We start from the raw sequence: 18,120 nt of genomic DNA, 5'->3' as shown, positions 1-18,120 counted from the left end.
TGCTGTCAAATTTGTTAATGCTTTTACACTTTTGAATGTCCTTTTGATGTCCAATGGTTGAAGGGTGTGTAGAATAATTTCATCTCATTGTACAGTTTTTGAAAATGTTTATTATTGCGTTTACAGAGCAAACCTTTCGCTGATTCTTCACAGTTTAACGGAAGTAACGCCCGTAATTTGAGCAAAGCGTAATGGGGCTTATGAAAAAGGTGGATAATTTCTTGATATTTCAAGGTTCCCCATGGAAAGGGACAAACTAAATTGTGATCCTGAGTAACATTATGAGTATGGGTGTCACGATTCTCCAAATCCTCGATTCGATTACATTTTCGATTCTAAGGTCACGGTTCGATTCGATTCTCGATTTTTACATTTATTTTTTTAAAGCCGAAACCGGCCAATCAGGATGCTCTCTGTCACACACACTGTCTCTCACTCTTGCTCGCTCACTCTAGATTACGGGAGATTTTAACTAATTTGCGGGCATCAGGGAGCCGCTATCAATATGCGGGAGACTCCCGGAACTTCCGCGAGACTTGGGATGTCTGCAAACTGGCTTTTTTGAAGCGCGAACGTTGTCAACATAACTCACTGGAAATGAAAAACTTCCACACCTGCTACTTCAATGAAAGAGGAGGGGGTTCAAGTTCTGTCGATGGGTCTCCTGCATCTGCAGTTGCCATGCCATCTTTTGACTGGCTGTAGCTAAGTTAGAGGAGGTTGACCATAGACTCGCAGCAATTCAACACGTGTGTTCTTTTCCAGCTTGGGACGCCGACCGGACGTGACATGGGGGCGTGGCAGCATCGACGATTTAATTTTTTAATTCGAAGTTCGAGATTGTGAATTAATTTGACACCCTTAATTATGAGTAGAAAAAATATAACATTATTAAAAAACTAAGGAACAAGACATGACAGATGCAGCTGATCCTCACCCAGGACGAATGCTCCTTCATCTCGTGCTGGTTGTTGTGGTTTCCGCTCGCATGACCTCGCCAGAAACAGTTCTGACACAGCTGATAGTTGAAACACTGTTGACAGCGATATCGAAATCCCATCATGCTTTCCGACCGACAGAAAGAACATGCCACCGGATGATAGACTGAGAAAGAAAGAGAGATTCAATGTGCAGGAACATATGAATATTAAACTACAAAATGAATGTTCATGACGTTAGTGATAAGGCAAAACTCTATCTTTGTCACGGCTATATAACAAGCTTGAGTAATATGAATAAATTAGCATATAATATTCCAAGCGACTCGAGTGTTACCGTTCTCCACGTTTGCCAGCCGATGCAACAGAGGAAGCCAAAAGAGACACTGAGGAAGAGGATCTGACATCAGAGTATCCAGAAACATGTTCAGCATCACCTTCTTCTGTTAAACACACATACACACACACACTAAATATCCCCATCACAGAACTTGCCAATATTTACACATTTTTGCATTTTCTGACTGTCCTGTGCAAAAGCTGCTGTGGGTGTTGCTATGTGGCTGCTAACCAACACAAGTCAAAAGAGTTCACTCACATGTCTCTAGATATGGCTTTGATTCATCTGTCAATTAAAAAAAAAATCACCTGTTTAATTGTACATTAGCTGGGCATTTATTTGAATTTCTTTACTATATAACCATTGATGGAATATTTTTAAATAATATTATGTCAACGAGATAAAACAAGCCGCATTTTGTTTTACAATGACGCTCTCACTTTGTCTTCTCTTGTTTTATTTTATATACTGAAAAAAATGTTTAGCTGACTGTGTTTATTTTGATCTAATTCACTTATAAATAAATAAATAATATAATAATAATTTCATGTATAAAGTTTATATTTATACAGTATAATGTATAAACTACCTTCAAAAGTTTGGGGTCTGTAAGATTTTTTTATACTTTAGAAAGTCTCGTCTCTCCCCAAGACTGCATTTATTTGATAAAAAATACAGAAAAAAACAGTAATATTCTGAAATATTATTACACTTTAAAATAACAGTTTTCTATTTGAATATATTTCAAAATGTAATTTATTCCTGTGATGCAAAGCTGAATTTTCAGCATCATTACTCCAGTCTTCAGTGTCACATGATCCTTCAGAATTTTTTTTTTAATCAATATTGAAAACAGTTTTGCTGCTTCATATTATTGTGGAAACCATAAAACATTTTTCAGAATTCTCTGATAATAAAGTTCAAAAGAAACAACCTTATTTGAAATAAAAAAAAAAAATTTTACATTATAAAAGTCTTTACTGACACTTTTGTTCAATTTAATGCATCCTGAATAATTAAAATTATTAATTTCTTTAAAATCAAAATCATCTTGACCCCAAACTTTTGAACATTAGTGTATATATATTTTTTATTTACATGACACATTTTTTACAGTACATCAAGAAAACCCACTGTTAAAAATATATTTTTTTAAGTTCAATGATGTTTCCAGCATCAATTGGTAATCTATATAATCATGATCTCAATATTGACCAAAATAATTTTGATTATGATTTATGCCATAATCAAGAACCCCACACCAAGCTAAAACTGCACGTTTGATCTCTTCATCACGCTACATGATTTGAAGTATTATTCATGCCTGCAGAAAAAACAATGCACGGCAAGTCATGCACTAACTCTAACTATCAGCAATAATACTGATGCTTAGCAAGCAACGCTAACAAGACAAAAAGAAGAAACGTGTCAAATCGTTACTTGTTGAGGAAAACAAGATCTGGCGAAGTGATCCTTGTAGCCGAACGATGGCCCCTCGTACACGGCATTGGGCAGCTTCAGCGCCTCCTGGAGGAAGTGGTCGAACTTGGGCATCACCATCGCACCATGAGAATCTGATATCTGAGAGAAAATATCTAACACACACAAACACACTCGTTATTTCTGTCACAGAACGTCCATGAGTATTGTAATGCATATCTCTGTCCACTAGTGGGCAGCACTCCTGAAATCTCACAGCTAAGCCACTATTATCCAAAAGCTATATTTCCGTCCAAAGTTTCTAATTTAACTTGCGCGCAAAATTTAAATATTGCAAATAAAGCATCGTTTCAATCCCATATGTTCACTTCCTGGAAAATTGGTGCAAAATATCTGTGATAAAAATGAAAGTTGCTGCATTCGGGGAATCCACCGTGGCTAATTTTTCCTACATTAAAAATGCCTCGCGTCTCAGAGCGCGCAGACGAAACAAAATCTACTTATACTAGGGCTGCCCCTGACTAAAGATTATCCAAGTCAACCATTAGCCATTTATTTAAGCAATTAGCTGATTAGTCAGCTTTTTCCCCCTCCAATCTCAGACTTTACATATTATGAGGAAGGAACATGAGTTTGTCCGTGTTGTTGGGAAGAAGTGAGCTCCTGGTCTTGCTCACAATGAAGTCGGCCTTTGAGAAGATGCACTCCAGTGGCATAGGCGTGGAAGTGAAGTGCAGCAAGTGTGGTTCTGCAGCAAATATGCGCCTAATATTAGCGCACATTTATCTAGGTTAATGTTAGAGCAAGCGGCCATGTAAAGTGGCTATTTTTAGGCTTCTACTTGCATGTTTTAAATAAGTAATGTTTGAGGTCACACATCACCTTTTAGTGGTCATTCTTTATCCTCTCGTAATGTTACCACACTTAACCAGACGCATTACTGCATGGATCTGTCACTGCACAACTTTTCCAATTCCTGTGGAGTTTTTACTGCGACTAAACTCAGCCAAGCCTCTTTTTCTCAACTAACGTTTAGTCGACTATTATGAGGCAGCCCTACATTACACCCAACCATTTTGATGACAGACTTTAGCTTAGGCCGGTGACACACTGGCTGCGTGGCGTGAGCGTGGCGTTTCTGTTGCGTGTCAGCTGCGTCGCGTTTTCTGTGTCTTTGCACACCAGAAACGTGTCTGACGCGGCGCTGCTGCTGCTAGGTGACGTACAGGGAGGACGTTTTGTGGAAGCCCTATACTTCATGTTAAGCATAAATATAAAGCCTACTGATAAAGACACTGTCAGCAGTATTGACAGCAAAATAGACTAGAGAATATTTCGTTCTGTATAGACCTTATGCACCAGAGAAACGAGGGCGCCGCCATCTTTAGAATATTGTCTTTGAACTTCCGTTTTTGCGGTCGCTCTGTATATCTCTATGGCTCCGCTGTCCAGGAGTAATTAGCTGGTGAAGTTGATTTACTTATTGTAGAGTTAACAAAAGTTATCATGAGCATTGTAATGTTTATGATAAGCATTGTAAAGCATGTCTTAACAAATGGACCTTGGGAATTTTTTAAACGAGCCGTTCATTCATAACTACGCAAGATCGCTGTGAAAATACAGACCGGAAGTCAAAAGACAACGAGCTCAGCGCGGAAAAGGGGCGTGGCTAAATAAGGTCTATTGACAGGTGCAATATTTGAAAATTGATCATTATTTATTTTTAAATTATATTTATATCTGAATTTGTCAAAACCTAGACTTTCAACCATCAAAATGTAATTTATTAATATGTATTCCTGTACAAAATAACATATAAACATCTTTTCCTATTCTATTTTGCCTGGAAACGCTTGCGATTACACGCTTGCGTGTCGCGTGGTGTCGCGACGCCTTCCCACATTTGTACTTTGATGGGCGTTCCTCAAGTTTACTGCTATGGGTGTGGTTTTGAACCAGCGGCCAGTCTAGAACAGAGGACCTGCGAGAGACTTCCCCCTGTCTCCATATGCTCTACTTCTATTGGATAGTCGCGTCGCGTTCAACGGAATTCATTTGCATAAAGATGGGCATCGGCCCTGAAGGAGCATTTTTCCAAATGAAGTGCCGCCTTCCTGGGATGCTTTGCGGGCGCGTTAAAGTCGCGTGACGTCACCCATAGGAAAGCGGAGCGCGGCGTGACAGAAGTATCGCACGGACAAGTGGATCCGCACCCTAGGCATTTCAGAATTATCAAACCAACATCTGAGATGCTGTGAGATTGAATGGCTCATCTTGTTAGTCCAGTTATCCAATCACATCCTCTGTTGAAGCAAAGTTATGTGAGATTTTTGTTGTGCATCAACGGATTTATTCAGTAAATGTGTTTACATCATAGTTTATGCACATCTTCTTGTCTGATAAAAAAAATGACCCACCTCAACTGAGTATTTTTATGCACATTTTTAGAATTTATTCACATCTTGGCTTTTTCACCCAGGGTTCTTTTATGCAATATCCAAAAATCTGCATTAAAATAAGTAGAGGGACATAGCTATTGATGCATGAACTTACAGCGAAGTTTATCAACCAGTTTCCCTCCACACAGCACCGAGAGCATCACTTTGACGGAAAACACTGTTAGCCTTCCCTGAGCATCACTGCAAAACAAACAGTTACACCATCAGAAAAACGTCACAAACACAACCCAAGTCCTGAATACACACACACACACACTCACCTGTCGTGTGCCGCCACTATGAAGTTGAGCAGCAGGCTGGTGTTGTGCTGGACGTTGATCTGGTGTGTGGTGGGCAGGCGTTTGTTTAGCTGCTGGTAGATGCAGGCGATGATGGTCTCCAGCCGAGCCACACTGATCTCAGTACAGATGTCCAGCGTGTTCAGACCGTTATCACGGAACGCCTCGATCATGTTCCACACGTCCACCAGATGCACTGAGAGAGAAAATACATGAAATATAGGGAATTATGTCGGGAAAAAACCTTACTATGTCAGTCCAGATTACTGTAAATATAATAAAAAATAAACAAGTGGCATGAAAAACTCCCTTTTAAACTTTTTAACATGCTCTACTGTTCAAAAGTTTGGGTTTGGTAAGATTCTTTGTAATGTTTTTGAAAGAAAGCTGTTAACCAAGGCTGCATTTATTTGCTCAAAAATACAATAAAAAAAAAACAGTGATATTGTGAAATATTAATACTATTTAAAAGAAATGTTTTCTATTTAGATATACTTTAAAATGTCATTTATTCCTGTGATCAAAGCTGAATTTTCAGCATCATTACTCCAGTCTTCAGTGTCACATGATCCTTCAGAAAATATTCTAATATGATGATTTGCTGCTCAAGAAACATTTCTGATAATTATTAATGTTGAAAACAGATGTGCTGCACAATATTTTTGTGGAAACCTTGATACATCTTATTCAGAATTTTTTTATGAATATTTATGAAAATCCTTTGTTACATTATAATGTCTTTACTGGCACTTTCTTTCAATTTAATGCAATTTAATTCAACTTAATTACTGAATAAAAGTATTCATTTATTTTAAAAACAATAAAATCTTACTGATTTTTGAACAGTAGTGTATTTCTAGCTTATCTTGTTACATGTTTCATACTTTTCACACCAAGTAGAGTTTTTGTTCATGCGGAGCTTATTTTTGAACTTGCAGACAACAATGAAAATGCATCTTTTGCATTATTAGTCAGTAGTGTTTTAAAGCAACATCAAGTAACTTTTCCTCTGCGGTCGCCCTACAGGTTGTAAATAATTTAGCCTACTGTCGCACGCACGCTCGTTGTTTATCCAGCACCGGCTTTGGGATGAACAATGTCGACAGACAAGGTAGAGTATGTTGCATGATTTCATGAAAGTATGATGTATTGCGACATCAGAAACGAAGAAAAACAAAATAATGACTATTGTAACGCTTGACGTAAAGCAAGTCAAATTTGTAGTTTTCTTATGTCTCATTAGAACTACAGAAACACAACCCGATCTGGCAATCTTACATAGCGTGGTTATAGCAGATATAGGACCACAAAGCGGAGGCATAAGTGCCTTTCACCCTGTTACAACTTGATGAACCACTGAAACGATTTTGGAAACATTATTTTAAGGTAAAAAATCTTGCTTAGTGTTGCTTTAAAGTGAAATACTCACAGTTGCATTTCTTTTGAATGAATCTGAGCTTGCAGGCGGTGCGGTACGTGGACAGCCGGATGGTGTCATAGTTCTGTGTCTCTGAAGAATCAAAGTCACACGTCAGTCACTTCATATTCAAATGCACCAGAGTACGAACACTTGCAATAGGGTCAAAGGTCACGTGGTGGGAGGAACTCACTCATGTCTGTGAAGAGCTGCTTCCTATCGGCCATGACATTCCCCTTCCTTCCCGCCTCCTCTATCATCCTAGAGACACAAACAGAGAAATGAAATATAGACGGGCAATTATTTGATTATTTCACACACGTTAAAATATCTGTCACATCACGGCCCAGATCAAACTTTAAGTGGATTTTTGCACGTGTGATCGTGCAAAATGCTTATGACGTGATGATTTTTTTTCTTTTCTTGTGTTGATACTAAAATAAATAAATATTTCTGAATTACCTCAACTAAAATTGGTTTGGTAATGGGATAATTACCTAATAATTTAACATCTCAGATCATGATGTAAAAATCTACATTAACCTCACCAAACTATAACCAAATATAAAACTTTTTTGGAAAAAGAACATGCAGTGGAGTTTTTTCTAAAATGTTCATTGTCATAATTATTCTTTGCTATACAAAAACTTAAGTGCACAATTGCACATAAATATGAAATTAATTGAAAATATTTAAATATTTATCTGATTTTAACATTTGCATGAATTTAACGTTTATTCTATATTTTAATTACTTAAATTAAACTAGAAAAAGAAATCGCGCTCACTATACTAAGTTGCTAAACTTATCAAAATTGAACGTTTTGGCAACATTTCGGTCCCATGACCTTCATCAAATGCCTGATGTTTATTGTATTCGGTTTTAATAAATGCCTTTGTCCTACGCACCTATCAAGTATACCGGTTAATAGTTCATTGATTATATTTTAATTACATTATAGAGGAGGTAAACCTGGATGGGGACGAAAAGTCAAAACTGAGAAATTCTGGCAAATGTAACATTTCTCTTAAAGAAATAGTTCACTTAAAAATGAAAATTCAGTCATCATTTACTCACCCTCAAGTTGTTTCAAACCTGTATGAGTTAAATTCAATGAGGTAAATGATGACAGAATTTAAATTTTTAAGTGAATTATTTCTTTAACAACTGGGAAGAAACTTTTATAAAGTGTTCTTAAAATTTCTTACCAAGCAAGTAGCAACCACCCTAAACCCCTCAACAATGACTTTGTTCCCAAACAGTTGCATCTTAATAAAGAACAGAACCAAATCTCTCCGACTGAAAAGCACTGAAGCATGTGTACACACACATTCCTGCAGGGATTTTCTGGTCTCCGGTGAGACTTACCCATAATCCCCTGGGACACAGAGGCACAAACAGTGATAACTGCTAAGTACAACAAAACTCAACTATAACTGTGATCCAAACACTTGGTAAGATTGAATTATGTTATTCATTCACCGTCTTCTTCAACCGAATGACATTATCGTTTTGTCTTTATTGCCTTAAAATTCTTTTATTTGAACTATTTTAGGTGTTTCTGCACCAACACACACACTTGAGTGGGAATTATTTCTCAAACAGTCGAATCCAGACGTGCAGCACCTCACTGCTAAAACATTCCAGTGTCCTGAACTCACATTAACACTCATCACACAGACAAGCTAAAAATCATTAACACACACCAGCTCCAAAAACACACTGACTTCAGCTGTGGGACTGAAACTTCCTTTTACGGTTTAATGTTTTAATCACAATTATCTTTAATTAAGCAATAAGGTATGAAAGACCGTCATATTTCATATACAACGGTACAAAAGTTTGGGGTCAGTATAAAAAAAAGGAATTCAATTTATAATTTTTTCAGCAAGGATGCATTAAATTGATCAAAAGAGACACTAAATACTTTAATAATGTATATATATATATATATATATATATATATATATTTGTTTGTTTTTTAAATAAGTGCTATTCTTTCATCAAAGAATCCTGAAAAAAATGTGTCACCGGTTTCCACAAAAATATGAAGCAGCACTACTGTTTACAACATTGATTTTCAAAATGATAATCAATGTTTCTTGAGCATCAAATCATCATATTAGAGTGATTTCTGAAGGATCATGTGACACTGAAGACTGGAGTAATGATGCTGAAAATTCAGCTTTGACATCACAAAATTAAACTGCATTTAAAGAGATATTCAAATAGAAAACAATTATTTTAAATTGTAATAATATTTCAGAATATTACTGTTTTTTCTGTATTTTTAATCAATTAATTGCAGCCTTGGTGAGCAGAAGAGACGCATCTTACTGACACTTGACTTTTGAACTGTAGTTTTGGCATAAAACACAGAAATGCAGAAGTACAAGACATAAGAGGAAACACCTGCTGCTAGTTACCTGATCTCCGCTGCAGGTCAGACAGGTGAGAGCATCAACAGGCCTGAAAACAGGAAGAGAGTGAGATGATCAGAAGTGTGTTCACTTCAGTCATACACACATTAATCACACTGATCATTCGTTCATCCGGCTGCGTCTGTGATCATTGCTTTTGACCGTCACACTAATGTTCACACAAGTCAGTCTTTCAAAAACAATCTGCTCCTGTCCTGTGACTGAGGCGCCGCACGAGTTCCCATGAGCAATCAGCATTTCAGATTTGTCAGTCATACATGAATGAAACCGAGACAATTTCTGTAATAGTACTGAAGGGTTGGTCAAAATCCCTTGCCTCTTCAAATACATATATAATCATATATCATTTTGAATGGTTATATACTTCCTTTATAAAAATCAATAATCAAATATATTCATTATCACATAATAATTTTTATATTCTTGTGCTTGTGAAATTATATTTTCTTAAATGCATGGATGCAAGTAACCAGTTTCTTTTAGGTGCATTCCAATCTTACTTTGAGATTGCACGTAGTACACGCAGGACACGAAGGCCACGTAACCCACAAGGCCGTTTGTCTCTTTCTCTGGGATCAGTAGAAAGGTTAGAGGGTCCTAAAGGCAGCGTGGGCACATATGATTCTTCGCTGGACATATGGTCAAGCTATATTGAGCGTTACTATCAAACTTGAATTGTTGTATTAAAATGTATTCTTTCCAGTATATTTCCTTCCTTGGGAGTAAATGCCAGTGATCTGTTTTTCTCCCAAACGAGTGAATGTTTTAGCAGTATGTTTTGGTATACTTAACTGATAATAAGGAGCTCAGACTCTCTTCAGCCTTGATGGGAGCTGTTATTTGCTAGTGTCTGTTATTTGTGTGTGTGTGCGTATGACATTCTATGTAGGTTCTGGACGTTCGGACCAGACACCCCGGCGCCCTTCTCTAACCTGCGAGGCCACCACAGACCTAAATCTAATGAGTGGACGACAACTATCTTTACTAATGGCGATAGGCACCCCTATCTCCTCACATGTGTTAAATTGTTTAGGCTTTCATGTTTCTTAGCCAATGAGAATCATTCAACCTGTAAGCAATGACGTAGCTTAGACCTTGGAAATGGTATAACTGCTGTGATCTTTGTAACTGTAAGGGAGGCGGCCTACGAACTCCTGTGGGAGTCTTGAAGCTGACTTCTGCTGATGAAAATGCAAACTATCTTCAGTAAAACTTTTCTTTAATTTTTTATAATTCTGACTCCGGGTCTTCATTCTTCATATCTGGTTCTGGGTCTTTGACTGTATACCCCTTACAGTTATGGTGGAGGATGCGCTGGCAATTATTCTCGGTGACACCCCTGGCAAATCAACAAACAAGGTAGTAAGCTTTTGTTAATTGTTAGGGCTGTCTGACTGGAGGAGATTTTGAAGGAGAGCGGGAGAGCTTCACTCCGATGAGGCGAGTGAAGCTTCACTCCGATGAGGCGAGTGAAGGAGTAAGTTAATTATACTGCTGACAGTATAAGAAGTCGCTGAGAGCGTCGTTAAGGGTAACGGCAGCAGACAGCGCAAGCGAAGCGTGCTCTGTGGGGGCCCCGCTGGGCATTACTGGTGTAGCACCACCCCAGCAGAGCACGTCCCTGGGCTAGAGGTCCAGTGGCACCGTAAACCTGCTCAATCTCTTCCACCTCAGATAGGGGATCCCCGAACTTAGTGAAGTGAATCAGGCAGTTAGGGATACTAACAATAATAGGGTTGTTTGCCAGGGATGCATCAGGAACAATTCCGAGAGAAAAATTTAAAAAGTTGTGACCCAAATTGGCATGGACCAGTATATGTAACTGTGATTTTGGAGTATACTTTGCAGTTTCATCACGCAGAAGCCAAGCTGTGTTGTTCAAAGATCGCCGCCTCCATTTCTGCAATAACTTCAGGTGAGTATGAACCATGATTAAGATATGGCAGAAAAATGTAATGACTTAATCAGTAACCTGAAGAGTCCTGAAACAAATAGTGAGACAGGAAAAGCAAACGCTGTAAGCAGCTGTGCTCTAAAGCCCTTACTTTAAATAAATTTGCAGAAATGATTAAGTAAATGGTAGTCAGGATTTTGATTCTGATTGGAAATTTAAACAACTTGACTGGCTACAACCAAACAAAGAAACTGAAAAATTAAAATGTTTAGCCTCGTATTGCTTACGATGATTACAAGAAGCAAGTGAAAGAAATTCTGGGTCTGGGATAATTTCCCTGGACAAGCGACTAAAGTTAAACAGACACTTTGTGAAAACAATATTTTGCAGCTTATGAAAATTAATGTTCTGCCAATAATAATGATGAAGATTATGATTGGGCTATTATGATTAAATCCGCCACTGGTGGACTGTAAAAGAATACAGAGAACTGCTTAATCAGTGGCTCTGTTTACATTCCTGAATGGGACACACACTGCTTCAAGGGCGTGCTTGTTGGAGCCGTTGAGGCTGACACACGAACCCTTTTGAAGAAAAGATCTATAATACTAATTTTTAGTGAATTGATGAATACAGGTTGATGTAAAATTAATGACTCCAACAAATGTGAGTTGCAAAATATATCAAAGTAACTTAAAGGATGATTGTGTTGTAATTAAACATTTTAAAAAGGTTTTAGATGATATAGAGAGACTAATCTCACAGATGATTTACAATAACTGCAAAAGTATCACAAGCAGAGAGTGCTTGCCTCGTCAAACTTAGTGTGAATCCTAATTGGAGATTGATAAACTCCAAGAGAAAACTGAAGTCAAATATTAAACTATGGTTGAGAACTTGACAACTAAAATTGAGATTGAGAAATGTGAAACGTTATTGAGAACTAAAATAATTATTTTTATGTAAAACAAATAAGCAGAAGCCGTACTGAATTAACAGTTGCTAAATGCTGATTAAACAAACAGCTTGAAAAGTTGACCATGAAAGAACTAGAAGCTGATGTTTAGTTTTCAAAAGATAAGTTTGTTATGGGCTGTAATGAAACAGTTTGCTTATCTGAATCTGATGTGTGCTGTGGCTGAAACTGCCAGTGCAACAGACTCAATCTGAGTGGAAATTTATAATGCCTAAATTTCCTGATGTGTGGGCAAAAGACAAATATAAATAATATGTTTATTTGAAACCGTATGTAATATCTGGCAAAGATGCCTTAAGCTGGGATAGAGTTAAAAGATGGTAGATAAAGTTAGACGTTCAGAGTGCAGTGTACCAGTCCCTCCCTCATTCAATGTCTCTCTCTCAGTCAATGTCAGCTAAAAGCTGTTACCTGAGTCGGTGTCATAAGTGATAATAAGCTATTTGTAGTGACATCTTTGATTAGGTTATTTTAGGACCCGTAACTTCTTTGTCTGATCTTAGCCCCCACCATGAAACGGGGGAGGGGCCGACGGAAAAGTACACTGAATGTACGGTTGTGATCTAAATTCACTGAGTATAATCCAAGTAGCTAGGTTGCTGCTTTTAAGATAGTTAATGGATTTAAGTGATTAAATACTGTTGTTTTTGACCTGTCTCCCTATGTGAACACTATTAGGCAATCGGAATGGCTCTGGTGACTCTTGAACGTGCCTTTCCTAAGCTCTAGAAAACAGCTGAGTTCTGTTGAAGCAAACAGCCTGTGATGGGAAAGAGCGGTCACCAGTGGGCACGAGTGGCTACTCAATGACGGGTAAGACCTTCTATTGGCCAGACAGGGGGCAACCCAAGCCAGAGTGGATCACGTAAAGTCACTGGGCATCTCAAGATGGAGGTGTTTATGTGAGAAAGGTATGAGAGTGGAACGGATGACTGTGAGGCCAGCAGCATCCTTTATCGTTAGGGCGGATGCGCTGTGAGGAGTTACAGACAGTCTGACCCCGAAACGTGAGTGTTCCTCTAATACCAATCACCAGAAACCGCATTCATTGTATGGCTTGTTTTTTTTTTATTGTGACAAGCGTCTGCAAATATGCCAGGGGAAAACACCCTGATGGAGATTATAGATAAAGGGCTAACAGGAGTGGGCTTTCAAGAGCCAGCTGAGGCCATGAAGTGATTCCCATTAGTTGTTGTGGAGACAGTAGCAAAACTTTTTATGTACTGGTTTGCCTTATGGGCAAGGAAAATCATAGTGATGATTTTGAACTAATAGGTCTATGACATAGTTTTAACTCCTGAAGGTCGTTAGACATGGTGGTGGCTAAAGATGAAGACAGCTTTTGTAGATTTGAGAAAAGTCTGGATAACAAGGTGAATGGTCAAAGGTTATTGTAATTAATTTAATATTACATTATGTCTAAGTTACAGCCTTAGAAGGCTGTTGAAAAAGATTATTTATTTATAGTGAGAGAGACTGCTTGAGCGGAGGAAGGGATGGTAACTGTGTCTGTCTTTCTGTTATTGGCCTGCTAGAGCAAGCTGAAGCAAAATAATGATAATGAAACAAAACAACCCAGCTGACCTTGTTAAATTCTAATGAATAATGAACAAGACATGCTTTGAAACTGGTTGGGAGACCATGTAAAATTAGGTAGAAGCTACCGGAAAATGGGAAGTTTAAAATCTTATTAAAAAAAATATAAATCTTTTAGCAATAATATAAAGAAAAATGAACATTGAAAATGAACAGTTAACATATGTGTGTCTAGTATGAGTGCGTATGATGGTGACAGCACTTTATGTCTTGTATGTATTAGTTTGGGGTACTATTATTTCCTGATTTTGAGGATATTGTGTCATTAACCTCTGGAATTAGTGTTTTATCATTACAGATGGGTTAAGTGAAATGACCAACTTTAGAAAAGTTGATAATTCTAAGTCAATCTGATGAAAAGACAATGCAGAACATGGGACGAGCTTTAATTGGAGTGGTTTTCCAGCTCTGTCTGCTATTGGTAATTATGAATGCTTTTGTCATTTATGATATTGAACTGAATTACTCTCTGGATTAGTATTTTATATAAATTGGAATTGTAAAGAAGATTGCCGTCCATTCTGGGGTAAAACTCTTGTCTAAATTCAACTGAGGGTCTAAATTTAAATAGACAACTAGGTGGGATCATAAGGTTAAACGTAGGGAAAAAAAAAAAAAATATATATATATAGACTTGACGGCAGAGAGACAAAGTGGCACATTGGCTAAGTCACTATCCAAATTATCCAGAGTGAGCTCCCTCATTTTTATTGAAAGGCCGGAGGGCGAACAAAGAAGGAGTGAATATAACTTCTAAAAAGAAAAGGTTTTATTTCTCAATCCCTTGAATGTATGTATGACATTAGATGTCTAAGAAAACTACAATTTAATAAAGGTAAAAAGAGAAAGCAGCTATATGGCTGTGGGCTGGGATCTGAGTAACATAATATTTTGGTTTCTGTAAAACTGTAAAGATAAGTGGAACTGAGACAAATACTGTGAGAAGTAGTTATAATGAAAAATAAAGTTGAAGTTAATGATAAGAAAACAAGAGTATTGAAGAATTAATAAAATACCATGATTCCCCTAACGAGGGAACTTTAAGTGTCACTAGGCTGACAGTGGTGAGAGACTCGGATGCAGAAGGAACTGGCATGTAGGGCAAGATGGAAGAAATATAGTAGAAGAAAATGTATGTTATGAAAATACAATTTCTGATAGGATTTATGGAAGTCAAATTAAGTTTAAATGGTATGAAAAAGGTTAGGGTTAGACATTGTATGATTGACAGGGATTCAAGTTATATAAGGATAAGGAATGAACAAAAGCTTTATTAAGCAGAATGGGGAACGATCCTATATTTTAGTGGTAAAATAATGACTGAAATGATGATGTGAATTTGTTTTATTTTATTTCTATTTTTGAAACAAACAAAAAAGGGTATAAGATGTTATACAATTAAAATGGTACATGCTATGTGACCGTAAACTGAAGGATGATTTCAGTAAAGACTTAAAGTGTTTACATCGATTATTATGGGCCTTAATTATTAATATTCTATTGTTTGTGTTTATTTTTAGTTAGACAACCATTGTGTTTTAAACCTAAAGGGTCTATAAAAGGGGTAGTGAAAATAATGGATTAACCATCCAACTTTGTTTATAATAAAAGGATTTGGAAATCATAATATTATTTTTTTTTAAAAACTAGTGCATATATTCTGGTATTCATGATTATAGACAATGTCTTTATTTAGGATCTGAGTAGTGACTGTGGATCTAGCCCATGCTAGTAGGAATACAGCAATAGTGCTTGCTTATTTAGCCTGGCTTCCAAAGAAAAAATATGTACTTGTTTCGTAATCAGTTATGTGTTTTATAAAAATTTTAACCTGACTGATAAACTGAGGAAGAATGACATTGATGTCCTGTTGTGAGTGGAAGGTGGGAGAGCCTCTTAATGGGGACTGGAATTTTTAGTATCCAGCATGTCCATGACGAGGTGAAGAGACAAGTGTGACCCGGCAGGGGAGCATGCGTCACCACTCCTCCCTTCCGTAGTGACCTCACTGGTTAGACCAGACGTGGCGGTATTGGACCCCACATTGGTCTAAAACGGGGGACTGAAGGGTTGGTCAAAATCCCTTGCCTCTTCAAATACATATATAATCATATATCATTTTGAATGGTTATATACTTCCTTTATAAAAATCAATAATCAAATATATTCATTATCACATAATAATTTTTATATTCTTGTGCTTGTGAAATTATATTTTCTTAAATGCATGGATGCAAGTAACCAGTTTCTTTTAGGTGCATTCCAATCTTACTTTGAGATTGCACGTAGTACACGCAGGACACGAAGGCCACGTAACCCACAAGGCCGTTTGTCTCTTTCTCTGGGATCAGTAGAAAGGTTAGAGGGTCCTAAAGGCAGCGTGGGCACATATGATTCTTCGCTGGACATATGGTCAAGCTATATTGAGCGTTACTATCAAACTTGAATTGTTGTATTAAAATGTATTCTTTCCAGTATATTTCCTTCCTTGGGAGTAAATGCCAGTGATCTGTTTTTCTCCCAAACGAGTGAATGTTTTAGCAGTATGTTTTGGTATACTTAACTGATAATAAGGAGCTCAGACTCTCTTCAGCCTTGATGGGAGCTGTTATTTGCTAGTGTCTGTTATTTGTGTGTGTGTGCGTATGACATTCTATGTAGGTTCTGGACGTTCGGACCAGACACCCCGGCGCCCTTCTCTAACCTGCGAGGCCACCACAGACCTAAATCTAATGAGTGGACGACAACTATCTTTACTAATGGCGATAGGCACCCCTATCTCCTCACATGTGTTAAATTGTTTAGGCTTTCATGTTTCTTAGCCAATGAGAATCATTCAACCTGTAAGCAATGACGTAGCTTAGACCTTGGAAATGGTATAACTGCTGTGATCTTTGTAACTGTAAGGGAGGCGGCCTACGAACTCCTGTGGGAGTCTTGAAGCTGACTTCTGCTGATGAAAATGCAAACTATCTTCAGTAAAACTTTTCTTTAATTTTTTATAATTCTGACTCCGGGTCTTCATTCTTCATATCTGGTTCTGGGTCTTTGACTGTATACCCCTTACAGTACTAATAACAGGGTTCCCACACCGGTTAACCTGAAATTCAAGGACCTTTCAAGGACTTTCCAGGTCAAATACCCTCAAATCCTCTTCTTTTAGGGGTCACACTTGGCTCCGTCGCAGTCAAAAGTGACCGAAGCCTTGAAATGTAACTTCTTTTTTTCAGGAAAACCAATGTATTATATTTTTGTTCAATAATATTTTTGGATTATATTATTCAGAATTTTGAAGGGATTTTATGATACTATGCAATATTTATTAATTTTTTATGAGCAATTTTTTCCATTAGAACAAATTTTTATTATTATTATTTTATTTTATTTTTCAATAAATGCAATATTTCAACTTCAAATAGAGTGGAGGCCTTTAAAATCTATTTTTTGAAGTGAGAAAAGTGCCATCTGGAGGCGTTTAAAAAAAAGAAAAACTTGTGTAATGTCCTGTAACCATCTAGATTAGCTCCCTATATAAAGGTTATGGGTTGAGCGGGAGTAAATCATGGACTAACACGTAAATGCCCGTAATTAACGTAAATCAAGCAAGCTAGTATGCATAGGCCACGAAGTGTTGGCGAAATAACACAGCAGACGAGGGAATAATATGGATTTTTTTTCCAGAAAACTTCTTGCACAAAATAAATTCAAGCACTTTCAAGGATTTGTATCTATTATGTTTGTTTTCAAAAAAAAAATCAGATTCACTAACTTTCAAGAATTTCAAGGACCTGACAGTGGGAACCCTGAAATAAACTAATTGGTTAAATACATACATATTACAATTAGTTTAAATCTCATACATTTTAACTATTCGAATATTGTTTGTTCTACATGCTAGCCATATTTTAACCATTCATACTTTAAACTCAATGAAAAAAAAATTCACATTCAACAGATTTATGCTGATTCTAAGCAAGTTGAATATACAAAACAATAAACTGATTTAAATGAAATAAAATGCAAATCCTTAATAATAAACTATGCCATGATTTCATGACTGACAAATAAAAATTGAGTTTAATACTGTTAAAACTGTGTAATCCAGATGGACAAAATTAAAAACTGCACAAGCACCATAAATCGCAAATATTTCATTATACTTACACTCTAGTGAGCGCACTAACAGTAAAATATTATTTGATCTGTGTTTACATTCACTGCTTTAACATTCACCTGCTAATTTACATTTATGAATTTGGCAGATGCTTTTATCTAAAGTAACTTTGAGATGTACGCATTTTATCAGTTCATACATGCAGTGGGAATCAAACCCAAGACCTT

General features: G+C 37.0%; 1 protein-coding gene across 2 annotated transcripts in view; it reads right to left on the bottom strand.

Moving 5' to 3' along the window:
* The window catches only part of dtnba (dystrobrevin, beta a), a 38,593-nt gene that overhangs the window by 14,848 nt on the left and 5,625 nt on the right, over positions 1 to 18,120 (bottom strand). Inside the window, exons 2-9 of one of the 2 annotated variants that reach the window (XM_056269359.1) lie at positions 9,299 to 9,341; positions 7,066 to 7,133; positions 6,885 to 6,965; positions 5,438 to 5,651; positions 5,272 to 5,357; positions 2,719 to 2,873; positions 1,276 to 1,381; positions 938 to 1,104 (exon numbers count right to left, since the gene is read on the bottom strand). In XM_056269359.1, the coding sequence (XP_056125334.1) occupies positions 938 to 1,104; positions 1,276 to 1,381; positions 2,719 to 2,873; positions 5,272 to 5,357; positions 5,438 to 5,651; positions 6,885 to 6,965; positions 7,066 to 7,132 (876 nt within the window). In that variant the 5' untranslated portion in view covers position 7,133; positions 9,299 to 9,341. Of the gene's footprint in view, positions 1 to 937; positions 1,105 to 1,275; positions 1,382 to 2,718; positions 2,874 to 5,271; positions 5,358 to 5,437; positions 5,652 to 6,880; positions 6,966 to 7,065; positions 7,134 to 9,298; positions 9,342 to 18,120 lie in introns of those variants that run through there. The other variant, XM_056269360.1, reaches the window with a different exon arrangement.

This window comes from Rhinichthys klamathensis, unplaced genomic scaffold, assembly GCF_029890125.1.
Source record: "Rhinichthys klamathensis goyatoka isolate OS25496 unplaced genomic scaffold, OSU_Roscu_1.1 h1tg000281l_1, whole genome shotgun sequence".
Taxonomy (NCBI): Eukaryota; Metazoa; Chordata; class Actinopteri; order Cypriniformes; family Leuciscidae; genus Rhinichthys; species Rhinichthys klamathensis.
Note: the sequence above shows the minus strand (reverse complement) of the source record. Positions and strands in the feature narration are given on the sequence as shown.